We start from the raw sequence: 19,394 nt of genomic DNA, 5'->3' as shown, positions 1-19,394 counted from the left end.
ACTGAGATGCGATTCCACCAGTCTGGCAGGTACCCAAGACAAGCGGCAGCGAAAGGCGCAGACCTTGAACTTGAACCGCGCGAATCAAGCTCAAGCATTCACTCATGTCTTCAAAAAAGCGTCGTTTTTCCTTGACGCAAATAGTGTCCATAGGTTCATATAGTAGCGTTACATCTTTACATCGATGCTTTGTATGCGAAATAAATAAATAATTTGGAACATGCAACGGAATGTCGGTTGTTCAATAGTATACTTGCGTTAGCGAGATGAATAAAATCTATATCACGACGTCGCAAAATGAGTGGCACGCCTAACGCAGGCCCGTACGACACGTAAAGCACACGGCCAGCGGTTAAGTTATGTTATGCGATACTCCACTTGCTCACCGCAGCCTGCACCAAGCGCCCCATGTCCTCACGTGCTTGCTTTTTTGCGCTGTCAGTGATACCCACGAGTGCGTCCAGTGCGCGCGGTGATGTTTGAAGCGGGTCGAACTCAAGGACGTGTCCATCAGAAGTTGAGATCGCGACGACTGCACGGGCAGAGGACGAGGAAGGGAGGGACGAGAGCGAGCTGGAAGGCATAAGAGAAGACGTAGCGGATTTGGGTGCCGGTGGCTCCGGGACACGAGCTGCCGTGCGCGAGTAGTGCGTGCGTGCGGTTATGGTTCTGAGTTTGAGAGTCGGCTTGTGAGTGGGTCTGAGAGAAGGTGGTCTGGGTGGAGGATGAGGGGACGAGGGAGACGGATGGGTCACGCCGTATGACTATGCTGTTTACGCGTCGTAGAGTCTTGCCTTCCCCTTGCATATTTACCTGCGTCTCCTTTCCTTTGCCTTTGACTTTCACATCCATGTCATGAATACCCTCATCTTCCTCTTCAGTAACAAACCAGTCCAATCCGAGCTTATACGGGTTGGCTAGCGGAGACCCATTTAGACTAAGCATGCTCTCATCGCGGCGGGGTGCACGGAGGGTCGGATAAGTGGGGGTCTTAGTAGGCAACGTCGGAGCGAAGGTTGCGCTGGTGGGCGGGCGCTTTGCCTGGGATGGTGGCTTGGCATTCCATGGTATCGATTTCCCAGGCGAAGACGAAACTTTGAGAGGTGATGGAACACGCAATTTAGATGGAGATGTTCGGAGGGTAGATGGTTTCTGCGGGCTGACGGAGGGCAAACGGAGGGTTGGACGGAGTTGCCCAGGGGTACGCGGGACTGCCGCAGAGAACGTGCGGACGCGTTGTGCAGTGCCCGTGTTCATGGGAGGAGGCTTCCTCTTGGGAGTGACATGCATCATCCTCGCTAAGTGAGAAGCATGTCAATGGAAAGACTGAAGTTAAATTGACAACATACCATTCTTGACGGCGCGTTCACCTTCACTGGCCTCCTCCCACTTACGCTTGCGAGTCTCGCGATCGATCTCGAGATTGGGTGGAGCACCACCCACTAGACCACGAAGACACGCTTGAATGTCGCCATTGTAGGTATCAGCAAACTCGCCCATGGTTACACCGCGCACGAGTTTGGGAATGCGGGAGATAAGTCCTTCTTGGTGAAGCCGAAAGTTTTTGAGCGCGTCTGCAAGCCATTCCTCAAGCTGGCGAACACGGTGTTCGACTGTGCAAAAAGATGGAGGCAGAAGATTCAGTGAAGCAAAAGTAAGATAGCATGAATCAAGCATAATGCACCTTCGATATCAAGATTCTGAAGCAGCTGTTGTTTTTCCTCTGGAGTATATTTGCGGGATATGTCTGGTTTGTACATCTTCACCAGCTTCGACGATCAGGACAGAGATGGGCGGCTAGAATTCACAACGCCGCAACTTTCTCAAGTGGATTGAAAGCGGACCAAGTGGACAAACACTTCGCAGGTGGAAGAAGCACGTGGTCGCGTAAGTCCGTGGACCACGTCCGCAGGTCCGTTTGTTACATGGCAACTTTTGAACTTTAGCACCGTGACATACAGGTGATTCCTGAACAACCCCGCTGAGCCACAGGTTACGGAGCCCCATCGGTTACATAGAGCTCTCTTACATCTATTCTTCATGTCAGAACGAAAAGAGGTTTATCTCGTTATTGGTGGTAGCGGCTTTGTGGGCCGTCACATCGTCGAGCACCTTCTATCTCGTGGGGACGTCGTCTGTGTATTCGACATCGTCCAGCGACATCACGATGTTGACTTTTATTCCGGGGATATTACGGACGAATCCCAACTGCTTGATGTATTGAGAAAGGTGCGCGCTACTTCACTCATTTTTATATTCATCGAGCGCTAACTCACTTTCCTTCACTGTGTGGTGTACGTCTGTTTGCTGTTGGGATGACTGCAGACCGGTACGACTTGCATAATCCACACCGCTTCACCACCACACGGTGCCAAAGATCCAAGCATATATTATAAAGTCAATGTTGATGGCTGCAAAGCTGTCATCAGCGCAGCGCAGGCTGCCGGTGTGACAAAACTAGTCTACACAAGCAGTGCTGGTGTCGTTTTTGACGGCGGTGATGTCATCAACCTCGATGAACGTGCTCCTTTCCCAGAGAAGCCATTTGATGCATATAACGACTCGAAAGCACAGGGAGAAAAACTCATCCTCGAGGCCAATGGCAAGGGTGGCCTATTGACTGTTGCTCTACGACCTGCAGGCATTTTTGGGTATGTCATTTCTTCATATCAACCAATGAAAATAAACCTTGATGCTCTTCAGTGAGGGGGACCGTCAAATGATGGTGGGCCTCTACCAAGCCTATCAGCGTGGACAAACTCACTTCCAAGTCGGAGACAACAATAATCTCTTCGACTACACCTACGTTGGTAATCTCGCCAAAGCACATCTAATCGCTGCCGACAAGCTGTCCTCTCCCTCACTCCCTACATCCTCGCAAGAGACCCTCACTATCGACTCCCTTAAAGCTGAACTTCACCTTGACCGCGCCCTGCAGCCTATCAGCGCAACAATCGGAGTAAAGCGCGTTCCGACATGCGAAGCACGCCCTCTAGGGCCATACGTCACACTGCCACCTAATGCCGCCGAAATAGAGGCAGCGTTCACCGCTCCACGCGATCCGCACACTCCTGCGCACCCTATCATACGCTCCCGATTCGACCAATTCTCTGATAATGCTATTGACATCGCAGAGAACTCGCCACTACAGGTTGCGGGGCAGGCGTTTTTCATCACGAACGGCGAGCCAGTGTACTTCTGGGATTTCATGCGCCTTATATGGCTTGCGCTAGATCCACCTTCATCAAAGCTCCCGTCGGGCGCATCGGAGCGGGCGCAGAAGCCTGTGTGGGTGATACCTAGGGGTTTTGGAATGGTGCTGGGCTTCCTTGCGGAGTGCTGGGCGTCCTTGATCGGCAAAGAGGCTGGGTTCACGCGATATAGGGTTGGGTATAGCTGCGCTACGAGGTACCACAATATCGAGAAAGCAAGGCGTGTGCTTGGCTATGAACCGGAGGTTGGGCTGGAGGAGGGTGTTAGAAGAATGGTGGAGGTAGGTGTTGTCTGCTAGTCTTATTCGGTGTGACTGATTATTTTTTCTTTCCGTGCAGTGGTTCAAGAAGGACAATAATCTTCCGTAATGGCTTTAGATGCCTGCTATCTGTTTTGGATCAACTACATAATTTCATTGTGCACTTTGTTCAGATACCCGCGCATTTTGCTTCATTTCCTACCTTATTGATATGGACGATGCACAGTTATATCTATGCATTCGTGGTCAATGCCCTGTTTGGCTGGCTGCCAATTCACCTACAAACTGTGTATCGTAGCAGCAATATTTGTACTCGGGGATTTCATGGAAGTCTTACATTTGCATCAATATCAATGGCGAAGGACCTGCAAGAATGGAGTGAAGTCATTGATACTCAACGCAGTTTCCAGTCCACAATGAATTAATATTGTCTTTACTTCATATGCAAAATGCAGTTGGAGAAACTCATGTAACAAGAAAACACGAAGCATTAATCATGAGTCAAGTAACTCAAGATATGCAGCCCGGCAAACCATTCCAGCCCGATCGCGAATTTTGACCAGCGGATGAGACTCTCCGGTCCTGTAGCTACATCAATCGACACTTCCCACGAGCGAGAAACCCATACCTCTGTGCTTGCTGTCGCAATTCTAATAGCACTGATACTGGGACAGCGCCTATGGCGAAACCTTCTCCACGAGATAAGGACATGTTGCCAGTAGTAACATACCCAATGATAGACGTCAGGGGAGGAGCAGCCTCAGGGGGCTAAGGGAGCACACCAATCTGCGAATGCATGATCAAAGGGGAAAAAACGACGAACCTCATTGGCACCCGCACCCTCTCGTGTTTTTCCCTTCTCCTTAATGACCTTGCTGACTTCGACATCATCAATGCGGTAGATGATGGCGAGGTCGTTCGGGGCGCCCCGACTGACCATCCTCAGACGGACCATGACCAATGCCCCTTTGAGGAGATCCTCGGGGCAATAATTTGCATCGAGTGCATTTATACCACGTTTGGCCCGAAGCCTGTTGATCTCTGCAAGGAGACCAGCGCCATGATTAAACATCTGAGTTACTTTTGCTAGGATAGTCGGCACTTCGGGACCACGGAGCAACCACGGGCGAACGCTCGGTGCTTTGTCAACTTCCATCGCATCCTGAGGCCCTCTTTGTGCCGGCACCAGGTTCCCGTCTACGCCGGATGCCACCGGTAGCCCAAGGACAACTTCCCAATCCGCCCGCCATGGGCTACGGGTACCAAGCTTCTTATAATTGGCTCTCTTCGCTGGTGGCGTCCTGTTCCACTTTGCTCTTTCCTTAACAGCACACTCCTCCCAATGTTTGTCGTAGAAATCTGTACAAGGAAAATCTCTCGGAAAATACGCAGTGCCTGCCTCGAAGGCTTGTGAGCCTCGTTCTCGCTGTCCGCCGACGCGTGTGCCGGTGTGTATCAGTGAGGGGAGGAAAGGCATGCCCCACCCAGCTGGAACAACAAGCATCCAGCCATGGATGCCATGAGTGCCGGAAGGTGATTCAAGCGAGCGCTGTATGAGCAACGATGGGATACGATCATCCTGGCGAAGGGGGTTAAGAGGCGTGCCTGGAACAGGATTCTTTGTGTGCAAGTCACTTATCGTACCTCATTACGAGGGTCAATGAGAGGCTTACCGTTGAGCGGCGCGCATCAAGATCTTTCTTCTTGTATGTAGGTTTTTTGAGCGCTGAACGCTTCTCTTCATCCCAAATTTCGCTTCGAGCAAGAATAGCTGCAGGAAACGTCATTGCCGGGGTGGCAGGGTGCTGACCGTCCATTCTGATTTTGGCGTTCTTAGGCGGAAATCTAAGCGGAAAGTTACTCGTATGGGCAAGTCGAGTAGCCAGAGATGCCTACTTCAGTCGTGGGTCAAGGACCCTCATCCCGATGACTATTCCGCGTGGTAAGGACGCGGTGGTTTGGAGATCAGTCAGGGATGGCCAGAACTATCTGCATTTTCAGATTTTAAGAGGAAGTCGAGTAAAGAACGGAAACACCTTTTTGAACTCTTGCCTGTCATCATCTGCAACTGGAGATAAGGCGCCCTTGATGACCTGACTTGCTTTGGGCCCCATGATTTCAAAAACATTCACTTTGCCTCGCAAATCGGCTATCTCCACTTCTGCATACACATCTTTATGTCGCTGTTTTTCAGCCTCAAGGACCGAGGAAGCAGATCCCCGTAACGCTGCGAAGACGTCGTCGTATACTGCAGGGTGCGAACGTACCCAGATTACTCTCGCGGAACTCTGTTGAGCTGCGTTAGCCGGTGCATTGTTCTTTGCTTTGCGCCTGCGTTTAGAGGAGACTTCCGCCGAAGACGCGTTCATCGGTGCCAACGTGTTCCCAACAGGCAACGGCCGCCACATGATCATTACTGGTGCGATCAAGTCAAAGGGGTAGCTTCCTGATTTGTATAAGTCCGTCTCAAGCACACGAGCACCGGACATGGATCTAATGAATCATTAGTTCGTGCTTCCCCTTCTACCTCACAGGCTGACCGCTTCATTCCAGTGCACTGAGGATCACAGCAAAGATCTAGCACATTTCTAAGGATATTTTCAGGCCCCCTGAGCTCTATGAGCGAGTAGTACGACGAATCGTGCAGGATTGAGCCATGCATAGAGGCTCGATGTGAGGGACGGAATGATTTCTCGGTCGGTGTCACTGCCTGGACAAAGCATTCAGAAGGAGCCTGCAACTACGAATTTGGAGACCAACGAGTCTATACCCCCACATGTTCTCCATCTTCATCCGCTTGGCGTGCCAAATGTGAGTCTCGAGCCAGGTCTTATCGCCTGCCAAACACATCGTAAGATAAGGAGCACGCAGGATCATACATTTACTGACGTTGTCGCTTCAAGAGGGATTCAGTGCGGCTCACTTGCTTTGTTTTCCCCTGCTTAGAGCGTCCACGCTGTAGTATGCGCCTAGTGACAGGGACCATCTAGCAAGCAAAATAAGAAAAAATTCGGAGGAACTGGTTTGAGCCTCACCTCGGCGCGTGCTTTGTCTCGCAAACGCAAGGGAACACGGCGAACATCATGGCTAGCTGCCCTTCGTCGTAGATGGCGGGGAAGAGTCTGCCATGCGCGATGAGTCCCACTTTCCCTGAAGACGCAAAATCAGTAGTTATATATATTAAGACACATGCTCCTAACCCCGCTGTTTTGATCGCTTTTTGCATGGCATCGATCTCATAGGCTCGAGCCTAGTGTTTCGCAATTGAATAATATAGGACTAAAATCGGCCAAAAGACGCACCTCTGTGAACATTTCCACATCGATCGAGGCAGGTAATCCCTGCATAGCTATTACAGGTAAATATCAAGTGAAGAAACGATATGCGAAAGATGCTTACAGTCAAATCGAACGGTGGTACTTGACGGTCCAGCGAGCGCGTTTCCTGAAGATTGGATAGTCCCACTACCACTGGCTGATACAGATGGCTGAACTGCAATTGTCCGAGCGCCTGCTACTTTAAGTTTCTTCCGTTCCCGAGACGTCATTTCTCCCGTGTCGTCCCCCTTACGTTTTAAAACCATTTGTGCTTGATGTTAGATGATGCAATGTTTCCCCAAGAGAGAGTCCCAGATCTAGTTCATGGACTCACTTAGCACTGGTAGAAACTGAGGATAGGAAGATGGCGAACACGAAATCTTTGGACTGAAAGAACGTGAAGAGTTGTGCCACAAACGCGACCTCGATCGGCTAACGCCGAATAACATCCTTCCTCTCACCACCATGGCCTCGCGTTGTCTGGCTCTTGCCCCAAAATTTGCTCAGCGTTCAGGCGCACGATTTCTATCGACATCTAGAGTGCTACGGGAAGAGGCATCCACTTCACCCAACCTAGGGACGGTGCAGCCGCGGAAGAGACCGGTCGGGGGCTTTCGGGGAGGGTAAGCAATATTGCACGCGCCTTGCTATATGATCTCACTCTTCCTTCTTGTCGCTGGCGCAGAATAATCGGGTTTTTGTTTGGATTCTCGCTAGCTTCCGCGTTTGCTGCGTACCATCTTTTAGACGAGTATAAACTCGCTTCTGCGGCGCTGCAGGCCAGCGTGCAGGAACTACAAGCAAGCACAGAAAAGGTTTGAGACTTTTGCTCTGTGTGAAGCATCCCGTTTATGTGATCTATAATTTCTGCAGGTGTCTGCACACGTCCGTCGTATCGAAGCAGTGGAGAAGGACTTGAAGGCGCTTTCTCAGAGCTCCGCAAGTAAAGACGACCTCTCAAGGGTTCGTGCAGAGCTCAAGAAAGTGTACGATGGATTGCACATCGGTATGTTGTTGCGCTTAGACAACAGTGGATGAGCTTACAGACTTTGGACAAGAATTCCTTGATTTGAGATCACATGTGTGGGGCATGCGTCAGTCATTATTGTGTTTATTTGATGTCTACCACTGACGGAAAGTTTGGAACAGAACAAGATTTGCATTCGTTAGCCAAGAAAGACGCCACGTCTGTTCGCGTATAGAGTTGTCATACTTACCTATAGAACTCATTGGAAACCTCCCTCCAACAACGGCTTGAAATTATCTTGACGGATATAGAAGTCAACTCCATGACCCTATACGATTTTCTCATAATGAAAGCCACAGCGAGGAGCATCCCCAATTTCCCTCTGATGCTTAACTTATTGCTCTAAAGTTTGAAACAGAATAAGTCAGAGGAAACTGCTTTACGATAATAAAAAGGCCTTCATCTTTTTTTTTTGGCATAACCGGTGTCAAATTTGTGCCCGCCAAGTGGTAGTTCATTCTGCACTTCGCCTTCAATGCATCATAATCCTCCCCCTTGCTCCGGGTAAATGTCACGTCAGGACTCTGAGTTTTGGAAGCACGTCTACTACTTCAATAATGGGCTGGATGGACCACATCCTCGCGGCTCATTTTTTGTTCCTCGCTATACTGGAGTACGGCGGACGGTTCACTAAAAATCATCGAGCGGGCGTTGCAATTTATTGTCAGCCTTGGTCAAATTTTCAGTGCATTTTTGCTGGTGCAGCCGCAGCTTGGAGAATACAAGAGATTTGTGTCAGACTCCATGACGCAAGTCGAGAACGTGGCCTCTGTCCACATCATGGCAGACATCAGGATACTAGAAATATTGTAAGAATATGCGTTTCAACGAGACTATAATCGAGGGTTCCATGCACATTGATAGTTGTTACACTTACTAGACAGTGGTGCACGCGCCCATAGAGTTGGCGAGAATCAAGAAGACAAGGCATGCTTCAATCTGGTTGTTGTGTTTATTCGGTCTCCACCACTGACGAAATATTAGAACAAGGCTTTCAAACATCACTGCGAAGTTTGACACAGAAAAAGCCTGAGGAAATTGTTTCACAACGACAGAATCACCCAAAGAGTGATACATAGTTCCACCCTTTACCTCATTCACGTATTGGTGCTCTGGAGTCTGGATGCTTATTATACGCCAGGACTCCAAGCTTGGGAATGAGTATGATGTGTTTGATTGGTGTGGTTTAAAGAGCATACGGTGCTTAGACTTACAGATAGTAGGTCCTCAAGGCTGGCTTTTTTTTGAGGATATAGCATGAATGTCCCATGCGTACACATTTTTGTCTAATTTTGTCTTGACAAGAAGTGACCAGCACTTTTCCATCGGCGGGAAAGGCTACGCAGTGTAGTTGATCTTCGTGCTGGAGGGGTGGAACGACTGGGAGGTTGGTTTCGAGATTCCGTAGGCGCACTAGTACTGTTTTGTCGTCTGACGCACTTGCAAGTAAAAGTTCATTAATCCCAGACAAGGTGAAGGTGTTGACAAAGTAGTCTGGCAATCTGGCTCTGCATCCAAGTGGCTGTGTCGAAGATCCTTATCGGGCTAATATATGACGCGGAGACGAATCTGACGTTCATGCTAAGCAGCTGGGAGGAATGGAAACTCTAGGTCTGCAGTGTAAGTCACTCAAAAGCGGCAACTACCGACATCAAAATTTGTAATTCTATCTACACCTTCGGAAAGACAACTTTCGTCTTGAAAACATTACAAATGGGCTATGGTAGAGTAGTATAGTAAGTCTATCAGAACACTTTTTCATAAAACTCAAGTTTCATAATTTTCGTCAGCCAAAAGTGAACTTCGAGCGGAGCTTGTCGGAGTTTCCTATTTGGGTATGCGGCATCTGACGGCCGACTCCGTGATTACTCGAGAACAACCCAAACTCATTAGTAATGTAGTATGTACTGTACATGCGATTTGTACTTCTTAACTGTTACAGCAAATTCAGCTTGATGGGCATCAGGACTTTTCCTTGACACTGAGAAGGAACTATGAAGCTATATATATATATCACTGTCTAATACGAGACTGAATGACAATGCTCCATAAAAGTTGGACACAGAGTCTACTTCACTTTCAGCATCTGAGACAGGCACATAGTCTGTGTCCAGAAAGACTTCCAAAACATCTTCTATCAGCCCATTGTCAAAGCGCCTCGATGGTGAAGCGCTGCTTCACTTGCTTCTTTTGGTAGGTGAAGCCATTTGATGGCAAAAGTGAACAATTACGTAATCAGGTGAAATTTCGGAAATTTAGATTTACGCTCCATTTGTCTATGTTTCCTATCAAAATTTTAATCTGAGCATGTATGGATCAAAATTGCAACCTAGGGAGAGTTGCCATCCCTTGGTGACAGACACTGTAGTCTACGTAGAGTCTATTATGGGTCCTGTCTGGGTCCTGTCTGGGGGTGTGCCAGCCGCCCAGCCAGATTGAAACAGAGTTCAATTCCAAATCAGGAAGATGTGAGGCAGCTTGGAAGTCACACGTCGCGACTCAGTGTTCTGCCAGTCAACGAACATTTGCCAAAGTTAATGTACGTTCAGCGATGAACTTTCACATGAATGCAAGTAAACTGAACTTGTGGAGTACCAGAAGTCCTGTCTGAATATTATATAATTGCATTGTGATTGGACAATGAAGCAAAAATGAACCACAGAGCCGCTGCTGCCGCAGAGTCGAAAAACTCATATCATCTGCTAGTAGCAACATATTCAATGTTCTCTGAGTCAGTACAGTATGAAACAGCAATAAATCTATTCAGCAAGGACATCATCAACTTGAGGAAACTCCGGATCTTCAATTCCTTCTGCATCTAAGTCGAGAAGCTCGTACAACTCAAGCTCAGCATCTAAACCTTGGATGGCTGTTTTATAGAAGGATCCTAGCCATTCCTCAGCGTGAGAGTAGTCGAGTAAATCACTGATAGGGATACGAGTGAATGGATCAGTGGTAGGTGCTGAGTGCATCATTTCCTCAGCAACAACAGCTTCCTCTTCATCAACAGCTTGAATGAGGTTGTGTGCGAGCTGACTTATCCCTTGCCTCTCAAAGGCAATGCTGTGCTGTTCTTGCTCATCACTTCCTGCATCTGAATCATTGGTTGCCTGTGTTTTGGCAGAGCTCTTTCTCGTCACAGTACTGGCACTTAAGCCGCTTCTTGATGACATTGTTGCGTACATGCTCTTTATGAACATACATCTTGAGTTCAGTGAGGAGTGTGAGGGTTTCTGTTGAGAGCCGATTTCGCCATTTCGTGAGAATTGCACCAAAGACACTGAAAAGGTGCTCGCAAGAGGCAGAATTTGGGCAGATAGAGAGAAGGCACAGGGCAATAGAGTGAAGTGGTCTAAGTGGTGACCCAGGATGTGACAGTCCGTCCCAGATATTAATTGGATCAACTGCAATACCCTGAAGGCAATTTTAGTAATTTTTCTTGAAAAATCAACTTGACTGCAGACCTCCTTCTCAGCGCGAGATAACAATGCAAACTTGTAGACATCTATGTGCGCGAAGTCACGGGAACCACTCATATAGTCCTCTAGGTCTGTGTAAAGATCAAGTGGTGCATCCTGAGTTGAAAAAACAGCTCCAAAGACATCCAAAAAGTACCGCAAGCCCCGCACGTGTTGTGAGAGGTATCTTTTTGAATGGCAAAATCTTGTAGAAAGGATTGACAATGACAGCAGCAATAAAAACTTCTTGGTCACATTGTCCCCAGTGGCGTTCAGCACTTGCAAGAACAGCTGTACGAGCAGCAAGATCAGTGTGATTTTCAATCTTGGAGTAACAAAGATGCAGGAAACCAAATGGAATCACAACATGTTCAGGTCTTGCTTGGGCTGCTTGGTGAATATTCATCATGAGGGAGATTGGTTCAAGCAGAGTTTTCCATCTACAAAGAGAGTTAGTTTCATTTCATAAAATTTTATTATTTACTTTACTGTGCCATTGCATGCCAGAATGTTGTGTTTTTTATTGTGTTGATAGCAGTTTGAGTCTTCCTGCGTGATCATGCATCTCCGCTTGACATTAGATTAGCCTCATGCTTTGTAACAAGCAGTTCAAGGGCAGGTCGAAGCTCAAGAAGACGACGATATGCGAGATAGTGTGATAACCAGCGTGTCAGCACTGCTCTGAGAACCGCGAGTGTTTTTCCAATGGTTGCCATCTGTATCTCACGGAGAATGGCAAGTACTTGTGTCTTGCTGCATAACCATGTAATTAACTCCTGCGCCATATCTCCATATACCCTGTAGTCATCTTTGACCTTGAAAAGGTCTCCGACAATAAGATTCCACTTATAAATCACCCATAAGTACAATTTCATATCAGTTCCGATGTAAATTGCCATACCTGATGAGCTACACAATCAGGAACAACAAGGTGTGGAAATTTCTTTCAAAGTAGACAACGGGCCTTTCGAGATTCGCCAGATGCATCTGTAGTGCATGCAACCACAGTGGCCCCCCATTCAGTCTCGATCTTGCTGATTGCCTCTAATATCTGCCGAAGAAGTTCTTCAGCTGTCCAAGGATCCCTTGATGCATCGTGAACTTTGACTGTATGTAACTACATTGACAATTAATTAATATTCTTGACACTCGCAGCCTTCACGGACATACCTTTCTCTGTGCTGTCATCATGAAGCCCAGAAGGTGGTTGTTACGACTTGGATGGTATCTGTTGGCGACGCTCAAACAGAGCCTGTGTCGTCAACGGTCTGTGGACGTCCTTGGGCTAGCCCAAGGTTAGGGGTCGTACTTGGCGTGTCTTCGGCAAGTACGATTTGACGCCTATGTCCAAATCGGGTAGCTTATGTCACGCGGGTGCGAGACGATAAACTATATCGGCCTAGGCTTACGACACCCAAAGGTTAATCGTAAGGATTATCGTTAATTAGAAGGACAGAAGTCCAACTAGTTAACAGGGGCTTTGTTCGTCAACGAAGTCAATGAGCAAAGGTCGAGACTATAGGCTTATCCGCGAAGAGCAGATAAGAAGATAGAATATAGACTGCTGGCGAGGCAGAAGGATCACTCTGGTGAGAGTAGGAGGTCAAGAACCAAGTAGATTCAAGTTAGGGAATATGGTACATGGTAGCGAGTTTATATAGAGGACAGGGGACGTATTAGTGGATGATAACTCGTACTACCGGGAGAGGCAATTGGTGAAGGGTAAGACCATAATAGGGAGGCACGTTCAATCTAGGTAGAACGTGCTGGATAAGAAAGTGAGTCAAAGATCAGAATGAGAAGTGAAACACGCAGGGGCATGATCATGCAACTGCGGATCTAAGTATAAGTCGCATGTGCGACTGCGCACCGAGTCAGAGATCAAGAAAGGAAAATAGGGCAAAGGGGATGCGTCATGCATCGTGTCATAGGTTACCGTCCAGACGGTAAGGGCAAGGGGACTGTCCGCAGGATCAGTCAGGTGGTGAAACGGAGCATGGGTATGCTTCGTCAGCGAAAGGATCCGGCCAAATGTACTGGCTTTGCTGAAGCGACAGGTAGAGGGCGAAAGGGAATGCGAGGATGACGAGGATGACAAGGGTAAGGTCGGGGTAAGGGTATGATGCGAGGGCTGATACGAGGAGGATCAGGAGAAAAATAGTAGGGGCCCAAGCGTCTAGATGTTCTTGTAACAGTGGTGATGATTTTCACCTGTCCAGCCATCGCACTGCAAGGTTGCATTGGCACCTCGGCATTCATCTTTAGCAATAGTCTTAAGTGTGTTGAGGGTTTGCGGCATGACATGTTGTCTAAGGACTTTTGCCAAAGGTATTTTTGCTCGAGGAAGGAAGTGATCACATAAAACTTTCCATTTGTAATTCTCAACCCATTGCAATGGTAAACCAGCACTTTCAGTGAGCCTTGCAAGGCCAATCTCCCAATCAGCTTGGTCCAAAGCTGACCAAGGTTGGTCACTAAAACCATAGAGACTTTGTCCCAGCACAACTGGGGAAAGAGGTGGAAGCGAGCCAGAAACAGAGCGGAACAAACCAGATTGATTTAGACGTTGGTGTTTCCCTAGCTGGGATGGTAATGAAACTGCGGAGAGTGCCGGACTGACTGAAAGAGAGTTGTGGGTATAGAGACTAGAGGAACCTGATGACACAGTCTCAGGAATCAGCAGGGTAGGCAAAGGGCGCACAGACTCAGACTCTGGAACAGATGGAGCATTAAGAGCTGGCATGGTGAGAATTATTGGTTGTATACCAGTCGGCACTGTCATATGAGCCCGAGTATTTTTTCGTGGTGAATGTTGTTCATGGTATTCGAGTTGTGCTTGTGAACAAATGTCTTCTGAGTGCAATTCACATTCGCGCAAGTGATGTAACAGTGTTGATGGCCAACTAATCAACCAGACATGCTGGGAATCGTTCTGATCAATAGCCCATACTATATTTCAAAGTTAGCGGGAGACACTGGCAGTGGTTACACAAGAGATCACATACAAGCACCTGCAATTGCAGCTTCGTCTCTTGGTATATCTCACTGGCCTGCTTGAATTTGCTGCTCATCGAGTGCCTGCTCATGAGTTATGCATTGCTCATAAAGCCTCGCACATATAACTTTTGCCTTTCCACTGACTACAGAGGCACTTTCTTTCGCAGCATAACCTGGGTGCACTACAAAGTGGTCCCACCACCATCCTCTGTTTGATTTCTTGCCGGTCTTAGTCATTGAGGAATTCAAGTCAGTAAAGGTGTGTTGAAAGATGAAATTGGCAGTCTATTGTCAGGCCACGAGTTCTTGAAGTGTGCCTCCAGCTGAACAGGTGAAAGCTGCATGTTGATAACAAGACTGCGCAGTGTGCAAAGATATCAATTTGATAATGATTGATCAATATTGATATGGTATAATCTGACATGGTAGGACCAGAGAACCACTCGAAGTCATGTTCAAGTAAACGATGATGAACTTCACCAATTTTCCCATGAAACACGGTCAATAACCATGACCTTGAGTCACTGACTGGCAGAACACTGTGACTCACGCCCAGTGAGTACTCACACACACACACGACGACTGCGCCAGCCCCTAGCTCGTCTAGACTCGTAGCTAGCCTGATTGTGCGTCAATTTGAGATGGTGAGAAATTTATTGATGTAGTCAGACTGGTTGAACTCAGAGTGATTTGGCAGGCCAAGCAAGGAATTTGAAATTTGGCAGATGCCAATATGCCACTTTGGGTAGCATTGTGATCGGGACTACCACGGTGCGGCACGACTGCTGAGCACCAGGCCTAATATAGCTCATCGACATTCACCGTGACGATCACGCACCCAGCAGGGCCATGGATGTTGTCACTCTCTTTGCGGGACTCTCCAATGAAGCCGAACTCGCAGGCCTGTTATATTTGTCTTTAACCGCTTTGTTAACTCAGCCAGTATGATCAAAGATGACATCCTCCTTCCTCAGCCTTACAGAATTTCTACCTCCTTGGCACTTCATTTTCTACCACCCAGCACCACCAGATTTCTAGGCGAATCTTTTGGTCTTTCTCAACATAGGAAATAGCAAGCGGGAGGCGGCGGGTGGTATACCGTAGGCGTTACAAGCTGACTCATATCGTCCCGATTTGGAATTGAACTCCGCTTCAATCTGGCCGGGCGGCTGGCACACCCCCAGACAGGACCCATAATAGACTCTACGTAGACTAGACCTAGAATTTCCATAAACCTTACATTCACTATAATGTGATGTTTGAGTGTGGCGAGCAACTTGCCCGTCTTCGCATCCCAGATTTTGACTTCACCACTGTTGCAATTTGTTTGTTATTGGGCGACTACATCGCCGCCCACACATCCTCAAAGTGCCCATTCTTGATTTCCATGACATCCCGTCATAGTAGGATACGCTCAGCAAGTACTCTATTAACATCCGCACTCCAACACACTGACCTCACACCCCAGTGTGCCCTGTCCATTCTGTAACCACTTTTCCTGTCTCGACATTCCACACCTTCACTTTCCCATCTCCACTTCCGCTGATAACTATCTTCCCGTTTGGAGACAACGCAACGCTGCGCATCCCAGTTTCCTCATCTTCCACGTGGTGATCCGCCGTCCCCCAGGCAGGTGCATAACCCCACATTTCCAGCTGGTATCGTCTCGCATCGTCTGACGGGGCATCACTAATAGTATCTGTTGCTTCATACTGGTCTGAGAAAACATCGTCAGCGCGGGGAAGGTCTCAATCATAGCAGACCTATGTGATGAAAGCCGCCAGGAAACAACAAGTTGTCTGGCAACGGCAAATATTCCTGGTGAGCTGTGTCTGCGACTAGCGCCACTGCGCCAGCTGCATTACATCTTGACTGCTTCGATGGTGGCGAACGGCATCTCTTTCCATCTCACATGTTGCTAGGAGCGTCATATCTGTCATTGTGTTCAAAACGGTGGAAAGTTTACTGCGAAAGGCAAGCAAATATACTCTCTTGCGTTGAGAATGCGTCATGTAGGCTTCCTTCATATCCATCCTTTTGCACTGTCATGTAACACTTGCATAGAAATCGATGAGAAATTTCAGACCTGCTATCTACTGGGGAATTGTCCAGCTGCTCTATTATCATATTCTCGTGGAAGGGTTCCTCGACCTCGAATTCTGCAAAAACTCAAAAGACGGGGCGCTCTGGAATAGGCTCAGCCGCTTCCCCTCACGAAGTCGACCAACGAACGAACAAACAAACAACACGACTATCCCGCAAGACAAAGTCGGGCACATAGGAAAAAGCGCTCATGCGTTACACAGGCAGATTCAAATCAACGTTCGGTGGGATTTCGAATGGCTAAGAACTTTATCCACGCGACTCTACAGTACCAGCACATTGTAATAATATCCTCGCTATCTCAGAGACCGGAGGAAAGATGTGCCGGCCGAGACCACAATGTAGGGAACGAAGTCACAAGCAAGCCTTTCCACCGCATATTTCCTTCTGTACAAACTCAGCGTCGGCCTTTGCCCGACATCATGCTGGCAGAATTCTCATTCTCCATCAATAACACGACAGCGCATGCACCCACCATATACATTAGTTTAGGCCGGAGTAAACCCCATGCGAAGTCCGACATAGGGTCCTCAACTCCAAACGACAATATTTTTTTTCAAAACGAAAGTCGGGTACCGGCGGCTCCGGTTGCCGGTCGCAGATCCTAGGCATGGTTGTGGTAAGTTCGAGCCTTATACGTATTATCCATCTGTTGACTTCGATAGACCGTTGATTCGGAGCTGGAGATCTATTTCCATGAACATTGTTTACCCTGGGACTCCGACATTTTGTTTTTGTCTGTCCCTCCAATATGTTCTTCCGACGTCCTCGATGGGAAGGTCTGTCATTCACCAGGTGCAACCAATATAACTCATCAATGACATCGGGGCCGTTCATCAGGCATATCTCTTTATCGTCTCTGCCTTCAGGAAAGCCGCTACGTTACACTACTGCTGTAATGACCGAGAGTTCACCTGGGAACCTGTAAAGCCACACGATCATTTGAGCTACGGTACATTGGCACACAGTCCTCGGTGTTGTGTTGTCCTTCAGAGTATACGAGAAAAGGCCGATGAGCGCTTGAACATGCATCTCGTTGTTGACCATGCACGTTTGTAGGACGAGCCTTGCTGTTATTTTTGGCGAGGTACAGCCTGACGGTATGACCTTGCCGAGACCCATGATCAAAATTTCGCAGACTCGGAGGCACGGATCACTCCAATATTCTTTCTTTGCCTTTGATATGTTCTTCCGATATTGTCGATGCCAAGTTTTACCATTCCAGGCGCAACCAATCTACCAAGCCAATAGGTGAATTTCCAAGACATCCTCGTCTTGCAGTTCTGCCATCCATATTCACCAGGCGCTACCAAACTGCCAAACCAATAGAACTTCGAGTCCTACCCACAACACTATGTTCACAGTATAAAAGCAAGCCGTGTTCAGCGTAGTATCCCTCACCTCAGTTATTTTAGTCAAAGTTCCTCGTTACAAAACTCGTATCACCTCACACAAATCATGCAATTCTCCTTCATCGTCGTCCTAACTGCTTTGACAGCATGCATGTCTGTCACTGCGTGCAGCAGCACGGGACAGCGTTGCTACAAGGACAGTGACTGCTGCAAGAAAAATTGCGGTGACAGGAGTGTGAGTATGAGCAGTTGACTTTGCATCCAGGATCGAACCCCATCACTCACCTCGTAATGCCAATAGCTTGAAAATCACTGGTTTTGTTCATAGGATGCCTACCGATGGGCCAGTCGATGACTCAACGACTCAGGGGCACAAGTAGACAGTGAGTCGTATTTCTAGCTTTGCATTGGCATTGATTGTTATTGATGCACAAGATACGCAGTTCGTTGCTGACTCGGTTTCGGATATGGTTGCTTCTAGTCTAAGAGTTTTGATCAATTTCACTGGTGCATGGGGAGTGGTGTCAGCGCCTGTTGAATCAATAGAGACAAATCAATATGATTTTTGATTTTGACCGAGACTTGAGGCATGCCGTACTATAATGAGCGATTTGATTGTGTCCAAATAAGCGCCCCCATCGAACAGCTACTATCGCCACACAGCGTGTCATTCTATATGTATATGGCTCAGGGAATGTAGGTAGATTCTGTTCTGGGTACCATTCCGCCCTGAATCCCCTGATGCTAATTCGGCTATTTCCATTTCGTCACTACGCTTCGACTATGCACAGCGTACAGTACACCCGCTCATATTAGTCCAGTCGCCGACGAGACGGAGTCACTGCGTCCGCTGAACTGCCTCAAATTTAGTACCGGACCGAGGTCAAGGTAGTCACTTGATTCGATGGTAACACAGCCACTGACATGCAGTGTCAGTAAGGCGCCTGCAACTGACAGCATGCGAAATTGGCTCAAATAACAGGTCTCTTCATCTTCACCCCATATCTCTCACTACCCTCGATTAGTAACTTTGCGCAGTGTTTCGCTGTCCAGTCCGTCATCCTTAACTGACCAAGGTCATGCCACAAGAAGAGGCCGAGTCAAGCACATCAACGAGACGGGGAGAAGCGGTACAGCTAGTGCACTCGCCGATATATCGGACGAGCGAGAGGGATCCACCACCATATGGTGCACAGCACCGTCAGGATGCACTTTGGGAAGGTGAGCAGCTCCCTCGTGATACCCACTGGCTTGCTCAATTAGAAGCAGGTGGGAATGGAGCGCTTCCTCCTGGTTGGCAACAGTATAAGATATCGTCGGATGCTAAAACACTATATCAAGATGATAAGCTCTTGATGGTCTCGCAAAAGCGACCTTTACCAGGAGTGCGACTAGGTGAGCGATGAAATCACGACCAGGAACGATGAACTCACGGTTGACCATAGATTCTCCTGGATATCTCGTTGATCCGAGAACCGAATGGTACATTTCACCACTGGGTCGGTCCTACTTCGTCGATCATAAGAATCGGACTACGTCGTGGAAGAAACCCAAGCCAGAACGTCCGGCAGGAAGCTTGATACCTGAGTGCGTCATCGAGGGTCACACTGGATCCATATGGGATCTTGCCTACTTAGGTACCAGTGGCAATATAATGAGCGTGTCTGG

The 19,394-nt window shown here is 48.0% G+C and overlaps 6 protein-coding genes across 6 annotated transcripts; 2 read left to right on the top strand and 4 right to left on the bottom strand.

Moving 5' to 3' along the window:
* Positions 1-112: 112 nt before the first annotated feature.
* EDB93DRAFT_1162341 (uncharacterized protein) lies at positions 113-1,892 on the bottom strand. Its single transcript, XM_041450072.1, has 4 exons — positions 1,685-1,892; positions 1,350-1,613; positions 629-1,298; positions 113-573 (listed from the first exon to the last, which is right to left on the bottom strand). Exons 1-4 carry the CDS (start codon positions 1,758-1,760, stop codon positions 363-365), a joined length of 1,221 nt encoding a protein of 406 aa, XP_041305198.1. The 5' UTR covers positions 1,761-1,892; the 3' UTR covers positions 113-362.
* A 148-nt stretch (positions 1,893-2,040) lies between these two features.
* On the top strand, positions 2,041-3,810 carry EDB93DRAFT_1297817 (C-3 sterol dehydrogenase; the record flags this gene model as incomplete). Its single annotated transcript, XM_041454635.1, has 4 exons — positions 2,041-2,229; positions 2,326-2,651; positions 2,704-3,493; positions 3,552-3,810. 4 exons carry the CDS (start codon positions 2,041-2,043, stop codon positions 3,579-3,581), a joined length of 1,335 nt encoding a protein of 444 aa, XP_041305197.1. The 3' UTR covers positions 3,582-3,810.
* On the bottom strand, positions 3,811-7,055 carry EDB93DRAFT_1297804 (ribonucleases P/MRP protein subunit POP1-domain-containing protein; the record flags this gene model as incomplete). The annotated part of the gene is made up of 12 exons (XM_041454634.1): positions 3,811-4,240; positions 4,296-5,090; positions 5,146-5,317; positions 5,369-5,457; positions 5,509-5,965; positions 6,013-6,182; positions 6,233-6,309; positions 6,362-6,458; positions 6,508-6,622; positions 6,673-6,722; positions 6,775-6,821; positions 6,872-7,055. 12 exons carry the CDS (start codon positions 7,053-7,055, stop codon positions 4,061-4,063), a joined length of 2,433 nt encoding a protein of 810 aa, XP_041305196.1. The 3' UTR covers positions 3,811-4,060.
* A 173-nt stretch (positions 7,056-7,228) lies between these two features.
* EDB93DRAFT_1162332 (uncharacterized protein) lies at positions 7,229-8,313 on the top strand. The gene is made up of 5 exons (XM_041450071.1): positions 7,229-7,412; positions 7,475-7,604; positions 7,663-7,795; positions 7,848-7,883; positions 7,939-8,313. The coding sequence occupies exons 1-5, from the start codon at positions 7,255-7,257 to the stop codon at positions 7,989-7,991; spliced, it is 510 nt and encodes a 169-aa protein (XP_041305195.1). The 5' UTR covers positions 7,229-7,254; the 3' UTR covers positions 7,992-8,313.
* Positions 8,314-10,575: 2,262 nt separating this feature from the next.
* Positions 10,576-11,683, bottom strand: EDB93DRAFT_1297801 (uncharacterized protein; the record flags this gene model as incomplete). The annotated part of the gene is made up of 4 exons (XM_041454633.1): positions 10,576-10,978; positions 11,019-11,230; positions 11,281-11,366; positions 11,446-11,683. 4 exons carry the CDS (start codon positions 11,681-11,683, stop codon positions 10,576-10,578), a joined length of 939 nt encoding a protein of 312 aa, XP_041305194.1.
* A 1,466-nt stretch (positions 11,684-13,149) lies between these two features.
* EDB93DRAFT_1297798 (uncharacterized protein) lies at positions 13,150-14,017 on the bottom strand (the record flags this gene model as incomplete). Its single annotated transcript, XM_041454632.1, has 2 exons — positions 13,150-13,405; positions 13,486-14,017. The coding sequence occupies 2 exons, from the start codon at positions 14,015-14,017 to the stop codon at positions 13,248-13,250; spliced, it is 690 nt and encodes a 229-aa protein (XP_041305193.1). The 3' UTR covers positions 13,150-13,247.
* Positions 14,018-19,394: the final 5,377 nt, after the last annotated feature.

Source organism: Suillus bovinus (assembly GCF_016758785.1).
Source record: "Suillus bovinus strain UH-Sbo-P2 chromosome Unknown EDB93scaffold_51, whole genome shotgun sequence".
Taxonomy (NCBI): domain Eukaryota; kingdom Fungi; phylum Basidiomycota; class Agaricomycetes; order Boletales; family Suillaceae; genus Suillus; species Suillus bovinus.
This window is presented reverse-complemented; position numbering and strand designations above follow the sequence as displayed.

Bases quoted from the DNA above. Each gene is read 5' to 3' on its own strand.
- EDB93DRAFT_1162341 (XM_041450072.1), bottom strand. From the start codon at position 1,760: ATGTACAAACCAGACATATCCCGCAAATATACTCCAGAGGAAAAACAA. The intron at 1,614-1,684 runs GTGCATTATGCT...CTTTTTGCACAG, and splicing joins TCAGAATCTTGATATCGAAG to TCGAACACCGTGTTCGCCAG. The intron at 574-628 runs GTGTCCCGGAGC...TATGCCTTCCAG, and splicing joins CTACTCGCGCACGGCAGCTC to CTCGCTCTCGTCCCTCCCTT.
- EDB93DRAFT_1162332 (XM_041450071.1), top strand. From the start codon at position 7,255: ATGGCCTCGCGTTGTCTGGCTCTTGCCCCAAAATTTGCTCAGCGTTCA. The intron at 7,605-7,662 runs GTTTGAGACTTT...TAATTTCTGCAG, and splicing joins TACAAGCAAGCACAGAAAAG to GTGTCTGCACACGTCCGTCG. The intron at 7,796-7,847 runs GTATGTTGTTGC...ACTTTGGACAAG, and splicing joins GTACGATGGATTGCACATCG to AATTCCTTGATTTGAGATCA.